Source organism: Eleginops maclovinus, chromosome 13 (genome assembly GCF_036324505.1).
Source record: "Eleginops maclovinus isolate JMC-PN-2008 ecotype Puerto Natales chromosome 13, JC_Emac_rtc_rv5, whole genome shotgun sequence".
Lineage (NCBI taxonomy): Eukaryota > Metazoa > Chordata > Actinopteri > Perciformes > Eleginopidae > Eleginops > Eleginops maclovinus.
The window spans coordinates 2,304,097-2,325,408 of NC_086361.1; the positions used below are offsets into that span (position 1 = coordinate 2,304,097).

Sequence of the window (21,312 nt, forward strand, 5' to 3'; positions counted from 1 at the left end):
ATTAGGTTCAGTGGTTTTAGTGTTGAAACTGTCAAATGCAGATAGATTAGACTCTAAAGGTTGCCAAAATAATCCAAAAAGATACAGCAACTACATTGCAGGTAAGATCAACAACGCTGAAGAAAAGACCACGGGCATCAGACTCCAACTTCAATTCCAGGACCGTCTTGAAGCAGAGATCTTGTATTTGAATGGAACATTCCTAGTTAAATACAAGATGAATGAATAATTGTTAGCTAAGTTTTGGTAAGTAGTTTACCAACGTTAGATAGTTGTCACAAGGAATCTATGCCATGGCTTGCAATGTCAATGCTACAATCAATAATTTTGTCAGAAGAGACATGACCATGTCCTCTAGAAGGTAGGACCTTTTTTTAACCTTAATTCTGTCGGTTTGTTATTGGGTCACAAGTCTCGCTGAAGGAGAAGTCTCGTTCGACCTTATCCCCTCAGTGAATTGACACTTGACATGTCAAATCTTCAAGATAGCTGAGCCACACTTTCTGTAATCCAACACAACTAACCAGTGACAGACTGGGGCTGAAAAACATGCACAGCCCGGCATTGTTTACACTCATAAGATCTGAGGGCAGCAGTAGTGCCAATAGGCGCGTGCACATTGACAACAGTGGACTTGGGCCGCCTTATGTGAACTGCAAATATTATTTTTCCTCATAAAAAAGTCCTGGAGTCCTTCTGGTGGGTCTAGAGTGTCCTCACACTGTCCACTGTCTTCTGGTAACAAGTTGCATAAAAAAATAGCAAACTTACCACATCAAGCAAAAGGAAAAGGAAAGGTTTTATTTCTCCATAGGGTCCTAATAACAGCATGAGCCTGTTAGTAGCAAAAACAAACTTTATTGGACCAACTTTGAAGTGCTTTTACTGGAACTATTATAAAAATAGTTGTCCCATTAGTCACTTTGTTACAACAACATGAGAAAATAGAATCCAGGTTACAAAAACTCAGAAGTTAACCTTCAGAACTAGTTAGTTTCCACTTTGTCCCCCAACACCCCTATGAACTAATGATGTGAGCATGAGTCTGTTTGTGAGGAAGCCATTTGATTTGGAATATTTTCACCTCTCACAGCAGAGTGGCATGGCTCTGGTTTCTCCGGCTACACCCACAGGGCTGGTATTTAAGTCCGGTCCTCCTCCCAGTCTTCATCAGTCTGCAGCAAGGAGAATAACACAAGCGAGCCTGTCCCAGCCCCAGGAACCAGTACTGCTGAGAGAACTGCAGCCTGCACAGAAACATGTCTGTGGGATCTTTAGACACATTCTATATTCTCCTGCTTATCATCTCATCGGTAAGTTTGATTTTAAGAAACACATTTTCTTTGATGAAAATAAGTCATTTGGGATGGACTCATGTTAGGATGGAGGTATTGTTCTGTGAAAATCTGAAAGGAAATGTGCATTTCAGTCTGCATGTGAATTTAGAGTGTTGTCAAGAGCCACATTTATAATAATAAAGTTCTGAAATGTTGCATTTGGGTAAAAATGCAGAGAACTTCTGTCAGTTCTTACACCGCAATACAATGGAGTATTTTTCCTTAGTATTTCCCATCTGTTGCTCTCATGTTTTTCTCCCTTAAACCTGCTCCCTCTCTGCTGGGCTGATGCTGAATAGTGGAAGGAAACAAAACATGGAAAATATTTGCGGGCCATTTGATCTCAGTCTGCTGTCGCCATCTTGTGGCATTCTGTGCAGCCATGACACCAGACCAAAACAATAGCAGCCTCACTTCTACAAAGACTCTGATCTCTGTGGAAAGTGTATTCTCACTTGACCTCTCACATTTCATACTTTTTTAATAGTATATACATGGTTTATTGTCGAAAACATGTTTGCTTGCCATAGCTTCAGTAGGCTACTGTAGTTCTTTTGCACAAGTCTTTACTGTTGATCGGTTTTCCTCGTGTTTGCTGTATGTTCTTCTTCTTGTGCCAAAGCTACTGTGGGGCCAGAGAGCGGAACTTCATTTGAAATGTCACATTTTAAGATATACATTAACATGTCCTCATATCTGATAGACAGAACGTTTTTTACTGGCCTCCCAAAGCAGTAATAGTTCCCTAAATGTGTCCAGCTGGGGAAAAAGCATGAGAAAGTGCCTGCTTGTTCTCCCTAACCATAGAGGTGGAGCGAAATAAGAGGGTTGCAGCAGGAAATCACAACATGTACTGCATCTTATTGGTCACTTGGGAACAACTCAACAAACATGAAAACAGCCATAAATAAGCATGTAATGGCTCTATAAATTGCTATGTATGCAAGCAAATAGTTACTTATTTGCCAATCCACATACACAGAGCCAAGTGATCATTCAGTAGGAGTGTTTGCTTCCAAATGTTATTTTGACACTCAAGTGGAAACTAGCACTTTAGCACTTCAGCAGCTAAATGCTCCTCTATATTCTAGGGATGACACAAAATCATAATAAGGATGTCTGTTTAATAATGAGATCACAATTATTTAATAAAATAAAATAGCTCATTTAAATTAGAAATATCATTCACTTAGAAAAATCACATGAATACATTTTAAAGTCAAATGCATCATTCCGGTGCACATTGGGTGTAAAATAAAGAGGCTGGATCTCTGAAGAATTGCTGGCTCTGGGATTCAATTTAATCAACATATGAATGGGGAGTGCATGGCACATTTTCTTTTACAACAAACATCGTAAATAATAGAAGGTCCATGTTTGTGGATGGGTCGGGTGGGGTGCAAAAGCCCCCACAGAGCCTTAAGGAACTGAAGACATCATAGGCTCTTTATTAAAAAGGCTGGATAGATACAGGGAAGGGTCCTACGTTCACCAGCTAGCCTCTCCCTGTGTCTTTTTGCTATTTGCTAATTGAGAGGAGGTTTACAGTGGGTTTATTAGTGCCCATTTAACTAAGAAAAAAGAACTGCCTAATGCTGTTTGATGACAGCGCTGAGTGAACTAAACACAGTGAAGTTGTGGGATGTTAAACTCAAACACTGAGCAAGAACCCGAGAGTTTAGTAGAGCTCAGAGAACTTCAAGATTGATTATTCATTTGTACACGTGACACCTTTTGCCTTACACAATGTAATGACATATATTGATCATATTAAACAAAGGTATATCACAGCTTTTACACTCCTAGTTTATAAAATGATTTAGCATAGCATTGACTATTAGCATCATTTGCTTTCACAATGGTTTGTTCATGAACTGTCTGGCTGCCAGCTGAAGATTACCATGGCCTTTATAAGTTGACCATGACTACTGACACGCTCACCATGAAGCTGTTTGCTAACAGAGCTCCCAACCCCCATATTATGTGCTCTGTGTAAATTGTGGTACAGGTTGTTAATTTGGGGGTTTATATCTGCAGAGTCCTTGTTCCTGTTCAGAGTATTGTCGAGTTCTCTCAAGGCCCAATAACTTCTTCTTGATAACCATTCGCTCTAACTGGTCCATTTGTTGTTATGCGTGTCTCCATTGTGAGTCATATGAAATGAGATGTGCACTGCTGGCTCTCGGGCAAATAGTCAGACACCATCCACTTCCAGGAGATTCTGAAGCACTGCAATACAACACTACTTTCCACTCTGTTTCACAAACACAACAGTTACTACACAGCCAAGTGTGTTCTCCACACTATGGCCAAACAGCCTGCGTTTTAAATTGAATTGAAAAAAGGATGTGGATGTAACTTTTCAGATAAACAACATCTCCTCATGTGTCTCCTTCTTACCTGATCAGCTTGACTTATTCATTCTCTTGTTTAAAAATATTAAGACTTTCTGCTCTGTTTCTATTTATCCTTTCTTTGCATTGTCTTTCTTTCTCTCCTGCTGCTTCTTGTTTAATGTGATTTGACCATACAAATTCCCTATCTAAGAAGATCACTCTTTTTAATTTAGCTGGTGTTGCACAAAATGTTCCATCACGAAATGCTTCATAACGTCCAAACACACTTCCCAATTATGGTCTGAAGTCACCAACTACGCAAACCAACACTTTGTGTAAAAATCAACAACCATCAATCCCACAGCTCAGTGATGATCAGTGTTTAAATATGGAGTAGACTGAACTCACACCTCTCAACTATTACTTCTCATTAACAATTCAACAAATTACACAAACTTACGTTAACAACCAATAAAAATGTTGACCTTATAAGTTCAGTTAACCAAAAATATGTATGTCTAAAACAATAAACTGTCATTCATAGTTTTTGATTAATTTTTAAAAAATTATTAAAGTAAATTGAATTGTGGTCCGTATATGTACCAGTATGGCATTTCTTTTCTCTTCCATTTTCTGGTATTGTATGACTGTTTTAGCCCCTGTATAAGGTTCAACTTAATATTATTGCTTTCAACTAACCTCATATAATTACGTGTAACTTGCTGACATAATACATTTAATTAATGTCAACATTTCATTTCTTTCATTGTACATAATATTATATATATATATATATGACTTTTTGTTAAAGCCATATTTTCTGCCCTCCTGCTTCAATCAAATTTGCTTTCTTGAACGTGGACTGTATTAATATTAAATGAGTTGAAAAAAAACTCAAACCCAAGCCTGTGTGTGTGTGTGTGTGTGTGTGTGTGTGTGTGTGTGTGTGTGTGTGTGTGTGTGTGTGTGTGTGTGTGTGTGTGTGTGTGTTTCAGACATTGGCCCAGGACTGTTCCCAGGCCTGTTCCTGCCCTGCAGCCCCCCCGCCCTGTGCGCTGGGCAGCAGCCTGGTCCTGGACGGCTGTGGCTGCTGTAAGGTGTGTGCCCGGCAGCTGGGGGACCCCTGCTCCCTGCTGGAGCCCTGCGACCACCACAAGCAGCTCTACTGCGAGTACACCCTGCTCAGCGACTCCGACATCGGCATCTGCATGGGTAGTACTTTCATGAAAACATTATGATGGTGTGTCTCCCTCTGGTGCTGAGACTCAGCGGTTGTTTTCTCTTGTCAGGACATTGCATATATTATCATTTTAAAAAGGGGGATTGTTTTTGAAGTTCACTTTTTGGGATTGATCTACAGTAAAAGTGATGGTTGAGCAATAGTATGATGTATGTTTGCCTGATTTATTATAACATTTTATTGAACTGTCTGTCCTGCTATTTCATTTACATTTTTTGTGCAACTTTTGCAATTTCATATAGTAAAGATAATATAGATTAATTTCTGGTAGGTGAAATGTTCTTTATTACAGAACGTATACTGAAATAAAATAACAAAGGTAATACTAATATCATTCATTTAAATCACTATTTGATTAAACCACGCACTTTATATTTTATGTAAATGAAATGTTCCTACTGAGGTGTTCCATAAGCAATCATGTGTGGTATTTATATTTATATATCATGTTTTCTGTCTGTGTCCAGCTCAGGAGGGTCAGACATGTGACCTGGGGGGGGTGATTTACCGCAGCGGGGAGTCCTTCCAGCCCAGCTGTAAGCACCGCTGTGTGTGTATGAACGGAGAGATAGGCTGTGTGCAGCTGTGTGCCAGTGCCTTCCTGCTGCCCTCCCCTGACTGTCCGTACCCACAGCGCATACACATCCCCGGGAGGTGCTGTGAGGAGTGGGTGTGTGCGCAGACGCCACCGGACCACCAATACCAGTCAGTGCTGGCCGGTCAGTCTCACGTCTTATACATAAACTAATAGTAATTTGCTCTTATCTTTGTCTTTATTAGCCTAACTAATTTTCAATTTCAGTCTGGGTCAAAATATTGGACCAATTTACCAAAAACTGTATTTTGAATATAAATAAATCATGTTAGACACAGAATATTATACCATACTTAAATAAGGTCTGACATTATGTCTCCCTGCTATCATTATATCAGTTTTTGCTCTAATGCGGATTCAGCTTTCATGCTGCTAACCCGCCCAAGCCAGCGTAACTAAATGTAGGATAATTTTCATATTTTATAGGATATTTTCTGAGGCTGACAATTTGAATTTGGATTTAATTAGTGTATGCCAACTCAAACCAACATTCTTCAAAATATTATCAAAACAAGTTTTATTGTAAAGGGTATAGTACTACAGAAGAATCATAGTAGAGTATTTTTAAAAAGTCATAGTAAAGTATGTCAACAAAGTCATTTCATACAAATGTCATTGTAGTATGCAAGGAAAAAGTTGTTTTATGTCATAGGAAACAGTCAGACAGCATTTTGTTATTGATATTTGTGATGTTTATGTCCAAGGAATTCAGAATTTATTATTGTATGTGTGGTGTATTAAATCTGTGAATCTCTCTGAAGTCATAGGTTGGGTAGGAAGAATGTTGGCCAATAGGAGAGTGCATAACAACCTCCGAAATACGTTAGGGTGCCCCTATGACTGGACACGTGTCATTTTAGTGGGGCACACATGGTTATTTATCACCACATGTGAACGCACACACTTTGGACATGCACATACGTAGGTGAGCACACACTTTGGACATGCACACATGTTAGCACACACACTTTGGACACGCACACACATTTTCTCCTATAAATTGTATGCACAAACACAGTTCGGGGGGACTTCCAAATTGGCTCTGGGAACTTCGCATGGCCCGTGTTGGGGTATGATACTATGCTGTTTGTGATAAACCTTATTATATACAAGCTGGTGTCTCCAGAGACTTCTTCATCATCTTCACAAACATCGCTACAAGATATACATCATATGCAATCTCTAGGATCAACTTCAGACCACGGGTTGTTTTTCTTTAACATTCAATACCCCCCACCCCCCAGTAGATATTACCTATGTTGGCTTTTTGTACTTTATCATCAATTTAATTTAAGTGATTTGGGGATCTTGACCCAGACAACATGTTCATTGACCGTAGAATGTCATTAAATAGGTATAATCCCACTTTGAACCTCAAACCACAGCTAATGACAGATCAACAGCATAATGCAAAGTATATTTCGGGTTATAGTTACTTAATCTTGTAAATAGTTTCCTTTTCTTTTGGGGATACATTTCACCATGAAAATACACCTGTTCCACCTCATGAGCTGTCTCCTTTTAAAGTTACCAAACACCAATTTACGTTTTTAATCAGTTCTCCCCCCAAACTTCTCCTTTCTCACGCTTCTTATTTCAGGAGCCTCTCAGATTCTCCCCTTACCCTCTTCAGATCCAGTTTTCAGGCAGGTGTTTCCTAATGGACCGCAGGCAGAGAGTCCCAGAGATAACTGTATAGTCCAGACTACAGAGTGGAGTGAGTGCTCGGCCACCTGCGACATGGGAGTCTCGTCCCGTGTAACCAACGACAACCAGCTGTGCCAGCTGGAAAGAGAGAGAAGGATGTGCATAGTCCGGCCCTGCAACACCCAGCAGGACAAAGAAATCAAGGTGTGTGTTTCCCTTCAATAATCGATAGCGTTGGACAAGTAAAACCTTTCATTATTAACAAGGATGCAGCTAAGATTTTCCTGCAACAGGAAGTGAACATTTTACATCATGTATAAGAATTAGAATCAGAATTAGAACACCTGTCTTCGTCCCACAGAGGGGGACATTTTCATTTGTACAGCAGAAAGAGCCAAAGCTTAATATTACACCCAAAATACAAATATATATAAAAAAATCACGTAATTTACAAAATACTCAAAAATAGACCTCAGAAACAGTTCTGAGGTCAAGCAGCCAGGTATATATTGCACATGTATTAATACAACAAGGGGGTGATAGTCAGTGTTGTTATATGTGTGGGGGAAGATATCCCAATGTTCAAAGAAAATCAAAAAGGACCAAGCCCTGAAACTTGTGGCACTCAACAGCACAGAACAATAACAATAACCAATACCTGAAAAGAAGCTCCTGTCTCGTCATTTCAGTTTCATTAATACTATAGAATGCTAAGGTCAATCATAGCAAATGTTTCACAACCTTACTGCAACATTATTCTCCTTAGCGACAGTAGTCAGGAGTTAACAATCGGAATGTCCAAATTGACAAATCACAATCTAGTTTTCAATTACGCCATCTAATAATATACTTTAAAACACAAGAGTCAAAACTAATATTAAGAAGTACCTTTACTCATGACATCCAAGTCTGATTATCTGTCCCACAGAAGGGGAAGAAATGCATCCGGACACCAAAGGCCCAGCAAGGGTATCGCTTCCGGCTGTCGGGCTGCTCCAGCTCCAGGATATACAAACCAAAGTTCTGTGGTGTCTGCACCGACAATCGCTGCTGCAAACCACACACCACCATCACAGCCGAGGTGGAGTTCCAGTGTCCAGAGGGAGAAGTGTTCACCAAAAAGATGATGTTTATCAAGACCTGCTCCTGCCATCATGAATGTCCACAAGATAATGACATCTTCCTGGCGTCTAACACTCGGAGGATGATTGGAGACTATGAGAACGATATGTGATATGCACACACTCATTCAGACATATAGGTTAGTACTGCACCGTTATAACAACCAACTGGAACTTATAACTACACCTAGGCCAAACCTTCTGTGTACTCCAGCCTTAAATTAACAGGTCGGTGAGAAAGAGATAGCATTTTCCTGTTTCACCTTTGTTTAATTGAAGTGCAGCTCTTAGATCGTCAGAATTTACGAACCACCATATATTAAAGGTATGCAATTTTGAGGACAGAGGCACTGACAAAGAAATGTTAAGACAGATTTCAGATGCTTCATATTCGCTATATATCCATACCGATAGTAATCCCATCATATAACAGTGGATGTTGATGTATCAGAGTTTGCGTTGGTACCCCCAAAATCAAAGAAAAGCTCAGGATGAATCTAAATATTTGCAACAAAATCAATTAGTCTCCTAGGCCCCACCTTCTAGCTTCACATGATAACATGGTTGTAATTAGGCAAAATCCTTCCATTTCGGTTCAAAAATGACGTTTGGCAAGGTGTTGTAGAGAGTTAGACAAAAATCATCTGGTGCTAGAGACCATCTTTGAACAGAAACTAGGGTTTCCCATTTCCAAACAACACAACCAGCTGTTATCACGTGACCTCAGTCTCACACTTAGATCACTGAGCTCGTAAGGTAAATTAACCTTTGAGCTGACTTTATTAAGTTGTTTCAAAGATAAATGTGTGTGTACTTACTAATAAGGCATTCTACTGCAGAGGATCTACATGTCTGCAGGATTAGATATTTAAATATAAAACGAGAGCCAAGAGCTTGATTTTCTTGACTGTGTCTGTAAACTTGAGACAATGCCTTTAAAAGTATTTTATCAAGTCCAACGTTGTTCATCATCTTAACAGATTTGAAATGCCTTGTTTGGACAATACAGACCGTTGTTTGTTTTATCTCAAGATATCTATCTGAGATTGACTGTTGCTGAACAGCAGCTACTGACACTCAAGGTGCAGCTGCAGGAATGTTGCTACACACCTGTGCTACATATTTCTGAAAGTATTACAATACACAATTTTTTTGGTTGTGTTTAAGGTCCAATTGAAATCAAATGTAATCCATATGCTTTGAAGGGTCCCTATTCTGCTTTCTGGGGGTTTTCCCTGTCCTGTAGTGTGTTCTATAGATGTGTGTGCATGTAAATGGTCTGCAAAGGCTAAAATCCCTGTGTTCGCTCCAGACGGAGTTTCTCTCCCACACACTCATCTCCTGCCTGAAACGCCTCCATTGGACTTCTTTGTTTACTTCCATAACATAGTGCCACACTATGTAACACTTGTGCTTCTATTGGCTAGCACTTTAACACATTGTACGTGATAGGCTAAGGGGTGGGACATTTCTAAGTGTTTGACCAATCTCGACAGAGGCGGCCAGCAAAGAGCAGACTGGGCTCTGGTTTCAGACGGAGGGTGAAAAGAGGTGCTGCAGCACAGGCAGTATGAGAAACATAAAGAGCTTTCTGAACATTAAAGCATGGAGACATGTCACAGGAGAGACACTACATACTAATGTAAACTTGAAAGCATATTAGGGCCCCTTTAAATGTTGGTTTGGTTGTGCAAGAATAAGACCTGAATAGTGTTTCTCTTTCTATGTTCCATAAGGAAGAGAGTTAAGCAGGACAGCTGAAAAATATAAATGTCTTGTTTAGCTAGAGAACACAGGACTAATGATTTGCAGAAAAGTGACTGTATATATGATGTAACAAACAAACAAACAAACAAACAAACAATAAGCCATTTGATTTCAGTTGGACTTTGATATGATACCCTGCATTGACTGCTGATCTATCTGGGTCAGTGTTTAAATCATATTTGACATTATTAACAATTACACTATTCACATTATTTAAGGCATTACACTTCATTCTGACAGTATGGTAAAGACAAATAGCATGACTAAAGAATTTCTGTTACTAATATGTTCTTTATATTTAAAAAGTAATGGATGGACAAAGACTGTGTACAGTTTTGTACTCTAATTTATGCAACTTGTTTATCACAGTGTTATAATGCTGTAACTGTGTCATATGTTTATGTTTTTTCACTGAAACCCCTAAAATAACATACGAGTGAGTTATTTTCTGTTGCACTTTTGGCCCTGTTCCAATAATAAAGTCTATTTTTATACATCCTTTTCTTGTTTGGGTAGCTAAAAATAGTAAGCGTGAATTTGCCTGTGTGCTAGTTGTTGCCTCTGATCGTGCTCTAAAAACAGCAGATGTGAATTTTAGATGAAACAGCGCAGCAGCTTTCTCATGTGTTCTGTAAAAACAACTGTGAGCTGCAGGCGGTGACACACCGAGTTCAGACACTTCAAAGATAATTTTATAAGACAAAAGTGGTTCAAAGGCTGGAGTACCCAGCCCCAAATCCCCTTTCACTGTAAGGTTATTGTTCAATGTTTATTTGATGAATTGCACCATTTAATTGCTATATCCATTTAGGCAGGCCCTGTATTTTATCCTAATTTACCTGTGCCACAATTGAGTTGTTGTATAGCTGTAAAAGTCTGATGCCGGTTACTCAAAATGTACAATCAGATCTGCCTTATGGCTTGCCGGTGTGAAACATGACTTCAGTTAGAGACTGCAGAAAGAAACTTCTGCCTTCAGACGCTGTAAAGAGAGTGTGAAGGAGAGAGCTCCAGAGACGTATTAATAACTGTCATGGCATTAATGTTACAACCACTGGTGGAAAATCAGCCTGTTGTAGAATAACCTCAGAGTTAGGATTATCACAACAATTCACTAAATTACATTTCCAATCTAACTTGTGTTTGCAATTGCATGTATGTGTTCTTGGAGCTATAACAGCATATGTCATCTCAGGAGTACATCTCTTCAAACAGAAAAGGTCGAATAAGTTCCATAAACCACCCTCATGAAATGCACCAAAATCACCGACACCTGATCTCACCCCAAACCAAACAGAGAGGCTTGCAGCCCGGCTATGGAAAGGTCACTTTTTGCACTCAGAACTTAAACTGTAGGAACAATGTTTAGTGTTAAAGCACAAAGTAAGATGGACAAATATTTGTCAATAATTTAAATATACCATAAGGTGCTATGTATATTTTAGTATAAAATAAGTGGCAATATAAAAAAACAGCATATCAAATATAAATGAAATCAGTCGAACAGAGAGACCATTACGAGGGACAGTGATGTGGAAGTAAGCGTACCACTGTGGGAATCAGTAAAAGTAGTCTTCTTTCTTATTAATCTTGTCCTTTAGAATAAAACCAAATGTGTATAATATATTTTTTAAACATATGTTTGTATATATTTTCGGTATAGACTGTATACACTGATCAGCCATAACGTTATGACCTCTGACAGGTGAATTGAAGAACAGGTATCTTTGCACCTGTCAGTGAATGGGATATTTTAGGGAGCTGAAGCTCAAATAGCTGAAACAGTTAATGCTGGTTCTGTTAGAAAGGTGTCAGAACACACAGAGCATCGCAGTTTGTTGCGTATGGGGCTGCGTAGCCAAAGACCTGTCAGGGTCTCCATGCTGACCCCTGTCCACTGCCCAAAGCACATGGGCACATGAGCATCAGAACTGGATGGAAGGTGGCCTGGTCTGATGGATCACATTTTCTTTAACATCAAGTGGATGGCTGGGTGTGTGTGTGTTCAGTCGGCAATGTTCAAAACAACAGATAAAAACCAGAAATCTAGGTGTAGTTACTGTATGGACTCTGACCTGAATTTCAACAGTCACATCAATAATAAGTCTGCCTACTACCACCTTAAGAATATGGATTGAAGGACTAATGTCACAGCAGGATCTAGAAAAACGTGTCCATGCTTTTATCTTCAGTAGACTGGACTACTTAAACATTTATTCATATTTTGTATTGGCTTACAATGTTAATCTGTGAAGTAACTAAAGCTGTCAGATAAAGGTATGTAGTAAAATGTGAAACAATGGCTTCCAAAATGTAATGGAGTAGAAGTATAAAGTAACACAAAATGTAAATACTCATCTAAATTACAAGTCCTGCTTAGTTTTAATTAGGACAGTATTTGAAGATATGTACTTAATTACATTCCACCGCTATGCTCATGCATATCCATGCAGGTCTACAGTATTAATTTGAATGTGCACTTGTGCAGTGGAGTGTGAGTCTCTGTTCAGACAGAGCTGAGGGGGGGTGAGAGAGTGGATGCTGCTGCAGTACTCCCCTCAGCTGCACTTTAGTACAGACTGGCAGGCAGCCACTCATCTGAGGAATATGTGTGTGTGACTGCCACTCGACACACAGGCAGTGCTGAAACATTAAACCCAGCAAATGGTCAGTCATGTTTAACCAATAGGATAATTACTGTGTGTGTTCTACAGATGGTGATAGATGAACATAGGTTAATGCAGCACATGCTGAATAAGTTACATTGTCTGTGATACTGACCCCTACACAACTCAAGGCAATATCAATCAATCAATCCGTCTATTTATATCTTAATGTAAATATTCAATGGTCATTGTAAGATTATATAAGATATCGATATTTGGGGCATATTTAATGATTTTTCAGTTCATGCATAATTGTTTTTGCATTTCAAATCACTGGTTAGAACTTTGTGTACATCCCCAGCTAACTGCTTTAATTATTGATAATAAGTATGTTTCGTAAAAACACTTCTGATTAAGGACACAAAGCAGAGGTGGTAGAAGTACTCAGGTCTTGTACTTGAGTAAAGTAGAAGTACTCAGGTCTTGTACTTGAGTAAAGTAGAAGTACTCAGATCTTGTTCTTGAGTAAAGTAGAAGTACCAGAGTGTAGGAATACTCTGTTACAGTGAAAGTCCTGCATTCTAAATGTTCCTCCAGTAAAAGTAGAAAGTACTCTCATCTAAATGAACTTAAAGTAGCGACAGTAAAAGTAGTCATTGTTTGATTGGTCCATTTCAGAATAATATCTCTGATATGTTTTATAATGATTGATCATTAAAGTGTTCTCAGAGCTGGTAAAGGTGCAGCTAGTTTGAATGGCTTTGTATACTGCAGGGTAGCTGCTGGATTTACTCCAGGTGAACTAAAGTCTGATTTAAGGGTTGATTATATTTACCATCAGTAATCCAGATCTGTAAAGTAACTAAAGGGATTAAATAAATGTAGTGGATAAAAATTACTCGGTTTACCTCTGAATTGTAGTAGAGTTGAAGTACAATGTAAATGTACTTAGTTACTTCTCTGATAGAAAGAAAGTGCTTTCTCTCACTGCCAATCATTATTTCCCCACCAACTACGTCGATATTTCTATTATGCATGTATAGTTTGCAATGCCATTCTTATTATCTGTAGTGCGTTTCTGGTTCCTGGCTGAGTGAGGCAGCATGACGCAGCACCCCCAGCCCGGGGCGGACACTCCTCCGCGGCTCGTGGCGGCCCGCTGTCTGTGCGAGCTGCTGCTGATGTCGGCGGTCTATCAGCAGAGACCCGAGCAGCACAGGCAGATGGAAACAACGACATCTGCGAGAGGAGAAGAGGAGCAGGGCCGCTGTCAAATTCTCAGGTGCTGGTTCATATATCTCTCTCTGTAAATATGCCCTGCTGCAGTAGGTTGAAGGCAGCCTGTCTATTAATTGAAATGATATGGTGATGCAGCAGTAATACTGACTCACGTTCAATCTTATTGAAGTAACTTAGCTTTATATTAAATAAGTGGGTTTTGGTTTCTGAAATGCGTTACAATAAAAGCGTATATATTGAGTGAATTTCATACTTTTACTGTAATGCATTGCATCACTGTTTCTGATATGGGAAGATTTCGATTAGTTGTGTTAATCAGGCAAAGTCATTTATATTTAAATATCCCTGTGATTATGAATGATTAATTTGTTCTGGTAAATGTTGGGTTAGTTTAAAGGGACACATATTATATAAATGCCTCGACTGTGATGTGTAGCCAGTGCCGCTGCTAGCCATTTTGGTGCCCTAAGCATAATTCCTTCATGATGCCCCCCCCCCCCCCCCCCCCCCCCAATAAAAAAACATTATGAGTTGTGATGAGTGAGTGGGGAGGGGAGGGGGGAGGGGAGAGGGGGGCACCATCGGTACCTTTGAGTAGTATGCCTAAAAAGTGCCTCATATTTCTATAGTCTACTGAAATAATTTCGGCCTTATAATTATTATGACGATTTTTCATTAGGCTATTTTTGGTGGTGCCCCCTCGACACTTGGTGCCCTACGCACAGCGCGTAATGCGCGTTATGGGAGCGGCGGCACTGTGTGTAGCTATTGGTGGTTATGTGATGATTATTCTAAAGTGTGTTGTTGAGGCTCTGTGTGGATATGAGTGGAACAGTGGCTCTAAGGAAATGATATGTGCCTGAAATTATTTTCTGCTAACGGAGAGCAGGATGTATGGGGGCTGTGGCATGTCACCCACACAGTTCTGACGGATTTAGGCTACTCTGCTGTGTGTGTGCATGCTTCCATATCACACTCCTGAGAAATCTCACTGCCTGCATAGAGACAAAGCTGAGGCTTCCCACTGTTTGTGCAAACGTAAGCACTGCAGACATCAGAGGAACAGTCCTGTGAGTCTGACTGAGCAAAAATTATATTTATTAAGGGTGATTATGATAAGCCCAGTGCTCATAATGCTGCTGTCTGGAGTCAGAGGGAATAGCTTCCAACTAACTAAAGCTTACGCCTCTGAGAAAAACCTCATGAATAAAATAGAACAGGGTCGAATTAAATGTCTAAAGTAGATATTTGTCTTGGACTAATGCTACAGATTCAAATACCTGTACATTTAATTAAAACACTGATTAAAGATTCAAAGATTTATTGTCATGTCATCTAACACTGATAGAAGTTATATACAGCAGGCCTGCCTGGCAGTTCCCACACTATCTTTAATGGTAGAAGTTGTCAATAAAACCTGTTTTTTATCCAATCCCTGGCAAATTTAAATTTCCTCTTTAAGTTTCTTTAAAGCCCCAAATTTAACACCCCTTTACAAAGTAAATCCTTAAAAAAAGGGCCAAAGTTTCCAAAACTCGGGTTGGACCTCATTTTGACTCGTTCCCCCGAAAGGGGTTTACCGAAGCTCTTTGGGAAGCCTCAGCTTAAAAGCTATAATCCAGACTTTTATTTGAGGGTTCCATTCCCCAAGCCCCTTTTTGTTACAAGCCACAAGTCTAAAGGTGTATTGCCCCCGAAGTTTTATTAAACATTCCCAGAAAAAAGGAAAGATGTGTTCTTGGCTTCCAGGAAAAATTCTAAAATTTTATTTATCTTTGAAGTTTTTTGTAAATAAATCTGGGAAAACATCCAAAAATTTAGGTTTTAAATGCCCATTAAAACCCCTTTTTAACCCCAAAAGAAATTTCTCTTCTCACAACGTTTCCTGGGTTCCACGTGAACCTCATTGAATGGTTCCTCTGAATCCCCTTTTGACCCCTTGTGTGCCACATTTGGACCCAACTTAAATCGGGAGGCCAGGGTTAAGGGAGTTTCATAAATTTGGAAAAAGTCTAATTTAACTTATGAAGTTCATGGACATTCCCAACTAATAAAGGCTAATTGTTCTTTTGAATCCCAGTGACTATCTGGCCTTTATGTGCTTAAATTTGGTCAACGATTTGTAACTAAAATTTCCCGGAACATCCAATCCCTTTAAGGTTCTTTAAGGCCCATTAACCCCTTTAGCAGCAGAAATCTTTACACAAACAGGTCTGGGGTTTCCCACTCGGGATTGAAGACCCATTTCATTTGGGGTGGTTTCCTTCCAGGATAAGGGGAAATTCTCGAAACCCTGGATTAGTCACCCGGTTTAAGTAGAAAGATCGACTTTGAATACTGAGGGTCCCAAGGTTCAAGTCCCTCTTCGGCCCGACAAGTTAACCTGTATAACTGATTTTTAAAGAAACTTCATTTACAATTCCCAAAACTTTTCAAACGGCTAAAATTTTTGTTTCTTCCCGGGGGAAATTTTCCCCAGGGGGATTCTGGCTGTTATGTGCTTTGCATTTGGTCAAGATTGTTTGTAACTACAATCCCTGGCAACATCCACATCTCTTTAAGGTTCTTAAAGCCCCATTAACACCTTTAGCAGCAGAAATCTCTTACACAAACAGGGTCTTAGGGTTTCCACTCGGGTTGGACCTCACTTGATCGGTTCCTCCAGGAAATGATCTTCTCGAAGCCTGGATAGCTCAGCCGGTAGAGCATCAGACTTTTAATCTGAGGGTCCAGGGTTCAAGTCCCTGTTCAGGCGACAAGTCTAATGTGTAACTTGACTGAAGACTTCATTGACATTCCCACTGCAGCAAAGACAAAATGTGTTCTTCATGAGCTCCAGAGTCTACTTCTGCCTCTTATGTGCTATGCATTTGGTCAAGTTTGTTTGTAACTACAATCCCTGGGAACATCCACATCTCTTTAAGGTTCTTAAGGCCCCGTTAACACCTTTAGCAGCAGATATCTCTTACACAAACAGGGTCTTCGGGTTTCCACTCGGGCTGGACCTCACTTGATCCGTTCCTCCAGGAAATGCTCCTAAAAGCCTGGATAGCTCAGCCGGTAGAGCATCAGACTTTTAATCTGAGGGTCCAGGGTTCAAGTCCCTGTTCAGGCGAAAAGTTTCCTATGTATTGTGACTGAAATTCTAACTGCACTACAGGCTAACAGTGGTCTGCATGAGTGGTTTACTTCTGACCTTAATGAGGTATGCATTTGGTTAAGCCTGTTTGTAAATAAAAACGATGGTAACGTCCACATCCATTTAAAGTTCTTAAGGCCCCATTAACACTTTTAGCAGCAGATATGTCTGACAGAAACAGGTTAAAGGGTAATCTGTCATCATCTCAAATGCTACATGCAAATCAGAGACTTAGGGTTTCCACTCGGGTTGGACCTCACTTGATCGGTTCCTCCCGGAAATGCTCTTCTCGAAGCCTGGATAGCTCAGCCGGTAGAGCATCAGACTTTTAATCTGAGGGTCCAGGGTTCAAGACCCTGTTCAGGCGACAAGTTTAATGTGTAACTTGACTGAAGACTTCATTGACATTCCCACTGCAGCAAAGACAAAATGTGTTCTTCATGAGCTCCAGAGTCTACTTCTGCCTCTTATGTGCTATGCATTTGGTCAAGTTTGTTTAAAACTACAATCCCTGGGAACATCCACATCTCTTCAAGGTTCTTAAGGCCCCATTAACACCTTTAGCAGCAGAAATCTCTTACACAAACAGGCTCTTTGGTTTCCACTCGGGCTGGACCTCACTAGATCCGTTCCTCCAGAAAAGCTCCTCTGAAGCCTGGATAGCTCAGCCGGTAGAGCATCAGACTTTTAATCTGAGGGTCCAGGGTTCAAGTCCCTGTTCAGGCGACAAGTCTAATGTATAACTTGACTGAAGACTTCATTGACATTCCCACTACATCAAAGGCTAAATGTGTTCTTCTTGAACTCCACAGTGTACTTCTGGCTGTTATGTGCTTTGCATTTGGTCAAGATTGTTTGTAACTACAATCCCTGGCAACATCCACATCTCTTTAAGGTTCTTAAGGCCCCATTAACACCTTTAGCAGCAGAAATCTCTTACACAAACAGGCTCTTAGGGTTTCCACTCGGGTTGGACCTCACTTGATCAGTTCCTCCCGGAAATCCACCTCTCGAAGCCTGGATAGCTCAGCCGGTAGAGCATCAGACTTTTAATCTGAAGGTCCAGGGTTCAAGTCCCTGTTCAGGCGACAAGTCTAATTTGTAACTTGACTGAAGACTTCATTGACATTCCCGGAGCATCAAAGGCTAAATGTGTTCTTCTTGAGCTCCACAGTGTACTTCTGGCTGTTATGTGCTTTGTATTTGGTCAAGATTGTTTGTAACTACAATCCCTGGCAACATCCACATCTCTTTAAGGTTCTTAAAGCCCCATTAACACCTTTAGCAGCAGAAATCTCTTACACAAACAGGGTCTTAGGGTTTCCACTTGGGTTGGACATCACTTGATCGGTTCCTCCAGGATATGGACTTCTCGAAGCCTGGATAGCTCAGCCGGTAGAGCATCAGACTTTTAATCTGAGGGTCCAAGGTTCAAGTCCCAGTTCAGGCGAAAAGTTTCCTATGTATTGTGACTGAAATTCTAACTGCACTACAGGCTAACAGTGGTCTGCATGAGTGGTTTACTTCTGACCTTAATGAGGTATGCATTTGGTTAAGCCTGTTTGTAAATGAAAACCATGGCAACGTCCACATCCATTTAAAGTTCTTAAGGCCCCATTAACACTTTTAGCAGCAGATATGTCTGACAGAAACAGGTTAAAGGGTAATCTGTCATCATCTCAAATGTTACATGCAGATCAGAGACTTAGGGTTTCCACTCGGGTTGGACCTCACTTGATCGGTTCCTCCCGGAAATGCTCTTCTCGAAGCCTGGATATCTCAGCCGGTAGAGCATCAGACTTTTAATCTGAGGGTCCAGGGTTCAAGTCCCTGTTCAGGCGACAAGTATAATGTGTAACTTGACTGAAGACTTCATTGACATTCCCACTGCAGCAAAGACAAAATGTGTTCTTCATGAGCTCCAGAGTCTACTTCTGCCTCTTATGTGCTATGCATTTGGTCAAGTTTGTTTGTAACTACAATCCCTGGGAACATCCACATCTCTTCAAGGTTCTTAAGGCCCCATTAACACCTTAAGCAGCAGAAATCTCTTACACAAACAGGCTCTTACGGTTTCCACTCGGGTTGGACCTCACATGATCGGTTCCTCCCGGAAATGCTCTTCTTGAAGCCTGGATAGCTCAGCCGGTAGAGCATCAGACTTTTAATCTGAGGGTCCAGGGTTCAAGTCCCTGTTCAGGCGACAAGTCTAATGTATAACTTGACTGAAGACTTCATTGACATTCCCACTACATCAAAGGCTAAATGTGTTCTTCTTGAGCTCCACAGTGTACTTCTGGCTGTTATGTGCTTTGTATTTGGTCAAGATTGTTTGTAACTACAATCCCTGGCAACATCCACATCTCTTTAAGGTTCTTAAAGCCCCATTAACACCTTTAGCAGCAGAAATCCCTTACACAAACAGGGTCTTAGGGTTTCCACTCGGGTTGGACATCACTTGATCGGTTCCTCCAGGATATGGACTTCTCGAAGCCTGGATAGCTCAGCCGGTAGAGCATCAGACTTTTAATCTGAGGGTCCAGGGTTCAAGTCCCTGTTCAGGCGACAAGTCTAATGTGTAACTTGACTGAAGACTTCATTGACATTCCCACTGCACCAAAGGCAGAATGTGTTCTTCATGAACTCCAGAGTCTACTTCTGACTCTTATGTGCTATGCATTTGGTCAAGTTTGTTTGTAACTACAATCCCTGGGAACATCCACATCTCTTCAAGGTTTCTTAAATGCCCATTAACACCTTTAGCAGCAGAAATATCTTACACCAACAGGCTCTTTTGGTTTCCACTCGGGCTGGACCTCACTAGATCCGTTCCTCCAGAAAAAGCTCCTCGAAGCCTGGATAGCTCAGCCGGTAGAGCATCAGACTTTTAATCTGAGGGTCCAGGGTTCAAGTCCCTGTTCAGGCGACAAGTCTAATGTATAACTTGACTGAAGACTTCATTGACATTCCCACTACATCAAAGGCTAAATGTGTTCTTCTTGAACTCCACAGTGTACTTCTGGCTGTTATGTGCTTTGCATTTGGTCAAGATTGTTTGTAACTACAATCCCTGGCAACATCCACATCTCTTTAAGGTTCTTAAGGCCCCATTAACACCTTTAGCAGCAGAAATCTCTTACACAAACAGGCTCTTAGGGTTTCCACTCGGGTTGGACCTCACTTGATCAGTTCCTCCCGGAAATGCACTCTTGAAGCCTGGATAGCTCAGCCGGTAGAGCATCAGACTTTTAATCTGAGGGTCCAGGGTTCAAGTCCCTGTTCAGGCGACAAGTCTAATTTGTAACTTGACTGAAGACTTCATTGACATTCCCGACTGCATCAAAGGCTAAATGTGTTCTTCTTGAGCTCCACGGTGTACTTCTGGCTGTTATGTGCTTTGTATTTGGTCAAGATTGTTTGTAACTACAATCCCTGGCAACATCCACATCTCTTTAAGGTTCTTAAAGCCCCATTAACACCTTTAGCAGCAGAAATCTCTTACACAAACAGGGTCTTAGGGTTTCCACTTGGGTTGGACATCACTTGATCGGTTCCTCCAGGATATGGACTTCTCGAAGCCTGGATAGCTCAGCCGGTAGAGCATCAGACTTTTAATCTGAGGGTCCAAGGTTCAAGTCCCTGTTCAGGCGAAAAGTTTCCTATGTATTGTGACTGAAATTCTAACTGCACTACAGGCTAACAGTGGTCTGCATGAGTGGTTTACTTCTGACCTTAATGAGGTATGCATTTGGTTAAGCCTGTTTGTAAATGAAAACCATGGCAACGTCCACATCCATTTAAAGTTCTTAAGGCCCCATTAACACTTTTAGCAGCAGATATGTCTGACAGAAACAGGTTAAAGGGTAATCTGTCATCATCTCAAATGTTACATGCAAATCAGAGACTTAGGGTTTCCACTCGGGTTGGACCTCACTTGATCGGTTCCTCCCGGAAATGCTCTTCTCGAAGCCTGGATAGCTCAGCCGGTAGAGCATCAGACTTTTAATCTGAGGGTCCAGGGTTCAAGTCCCTGTTCAGGCGACAAGTATAATGTGTAACTTGACTGAAGACTTCATTGACATTCCCACTGCAGCAAAGACAAAATGTGTTCTTCATGAGCTCCAGAGTCTACTTCTGCCTCTTATGTGCTATGCATTTGGTCAAGTTTGTTTGTAACTACAATCCCTGGGAACATCCACATCTCTTCAAGGTTCTTAAGGCCCCATTAACACCTTAAGCAGCAGAAATCTCTTACACAAACAGGCTCTTACGGTTTCCACTCGGG

At 40.7% G+C, this 21,312-nt stretch overlaps 1 protein-coding gene and 10 non-coding genes across 11 annotated transcripts; all 11 read left to right on the forward strand.

The window, feature by feature from the left end:
• Nucleotides 1-1,179: 1,179 nt before the first annotated feature.
• On the forward strand, nt 1,180-10,537 carry ccn2b (cellular communication network factor 2b). The gene is made up of 5 exons (XM_063898814.1): nt 1,180-1,313; nt 4,669-4,885; nt 5,381-5,632; nt 7,109-7,359; nt 8,084-10,537. The coding sequence occupies exons 1-5, from the start codon at nt 1,260-1,262 to the stop codon at nt 8,387-8,389; spliced, it is 1,080 nt and encodes a 359-aa protein (XP_063754884.1). The 5' UTR covers nt 1,180-1,259; the 3' UTR covers nt 8,390-10,537.
• Nucleotides 10,538-16,570: 6,033 nt separating this feature from the next.
• trnak-uuu (transfer RNA lysine (anticodon UUU)) lies at nt 16,571-16,643 on the forward strand. Its single transcript has one exon. It is a non-coding gene; the product is annotated as a tRNA-Lys (tRNA).
• Nucleotides 16,644-16,930: 287 nt separating this feature from the next.
• Nucleotides 16,931-17,003, forward strand: trnak-uuu (transfer RNA lysine (anticodon UUU)). The gene has a single exon. It is a non-coding gene; the product is annotated as a tRNA-Lys (tRNA).
• Nucleotides 17,004-17,321: 318 nt separating this feature from the next.
• On the forward strand, nt 17,322-17,394 carry trnak-uuu (transfer RNA lysine (anticodon UUU)). Its single transcript has one exon. It is a non-coding gene; the product is annotated as a tRNA-Lys (tRNA).
• Nucleotides 17,395-17,680: 286 nt separating this feature from the next.
• On the forward strand, nt 17,681-17,753 carry trnak-uuu (transfer RNA lysine (anticodon UUU)). The gene has a single exon. It is a non-coding gene; the product is annotated as a tRNA-Lys (tRNA).
• A 289-nt stretch (nt 17,754-18,042) lies between these two features.
• On the forward strand, nt 18,043-18,115 carry trnak-uuu (transfer RNA lysine (anticodon UUU)). Its single transcript has one exon. It is a non-coding gene; the product is annotated as a tRNA-Lys (tRNA).
• A 1,042-nt stretch (nt 18,116-19,157) lies between these two features.
• Nucleotides 19,158-19,230, forward strand: trnak-uuu (transfer RNA lysine (anticodon UUU)). Its single transcript has one exon. It is a non-coding gene; the product is annotated as a tRNA-Lys (tRNA).
• Nucleotides 19,231-19,519: 289 nt separating this feature from the next.
• On the forward strand, nt 19,520-19,592 carry trnak-uuu (transfer RNA lysine (anticodon UUU)). The gene has a single exon. It is a non-coding gene; the product is annotated as a tRNA-Lys (tRNA).
• A 288-nt stretch (nt 19,593-19,880) lies between these two features.
• trnak-uuu (transfer RNA lysine (anticodon UUU)) lies at nt 19,881-19,953 on the forward strand. Its single transcript has one exon. It is a non-coding gene; the product is annotated as a tRNA-Lys (tRNA).
• Nucleotides 19,954-20,241: 288 nt separating this feature from the next.
• On the forward strand, nt 20,242-20,314 carry trnak-uuu (transfer RNA lysine (anticodon UUU)). Its single transcript has one exon. It is a non-coding gene; the product is annotated as a tRNA-Lys (tRNA).
• Nucleotides 20,315-20,995: 681 nt separating this feature from the next.
• On the forward strand, nt 20,996-21,068 carry trnak-uuu (transfer RNA lysine (anticodon UUU)). Its single transcript has one exon. It is a non-coding gene; the product is annotated as a tRNA-Lys (tRNA).
• Nucleotides 21,069-21,312: the final 244 nt, after the last annotated feature.

Excerpts from the sequence above, each read along its gene's own strand:
- ccn2b (XM_063898814.1), top strand. The coding sequence starts at position 1,260 with ATGTCTGTGGGATCTTTAGACACATTCTATATTCTCCTGCTTATCATC. Across the intron at positions 1,314-4,668 it reads TCCTGCTTATCATCTCATCG|ACATTGGCCCAGGACTGTTC; the intron begins GTAAGTTTGATT and ends TGTGTGTTTCAG. Across the intron at positions 5,633-7,108 it reads ATACCAGTCAGTGCTGGCCG|GAGCCTCTCAGATTCTCCCC; the intron begins GTCAGTCTCACG and ends TTCTTATTTCAG.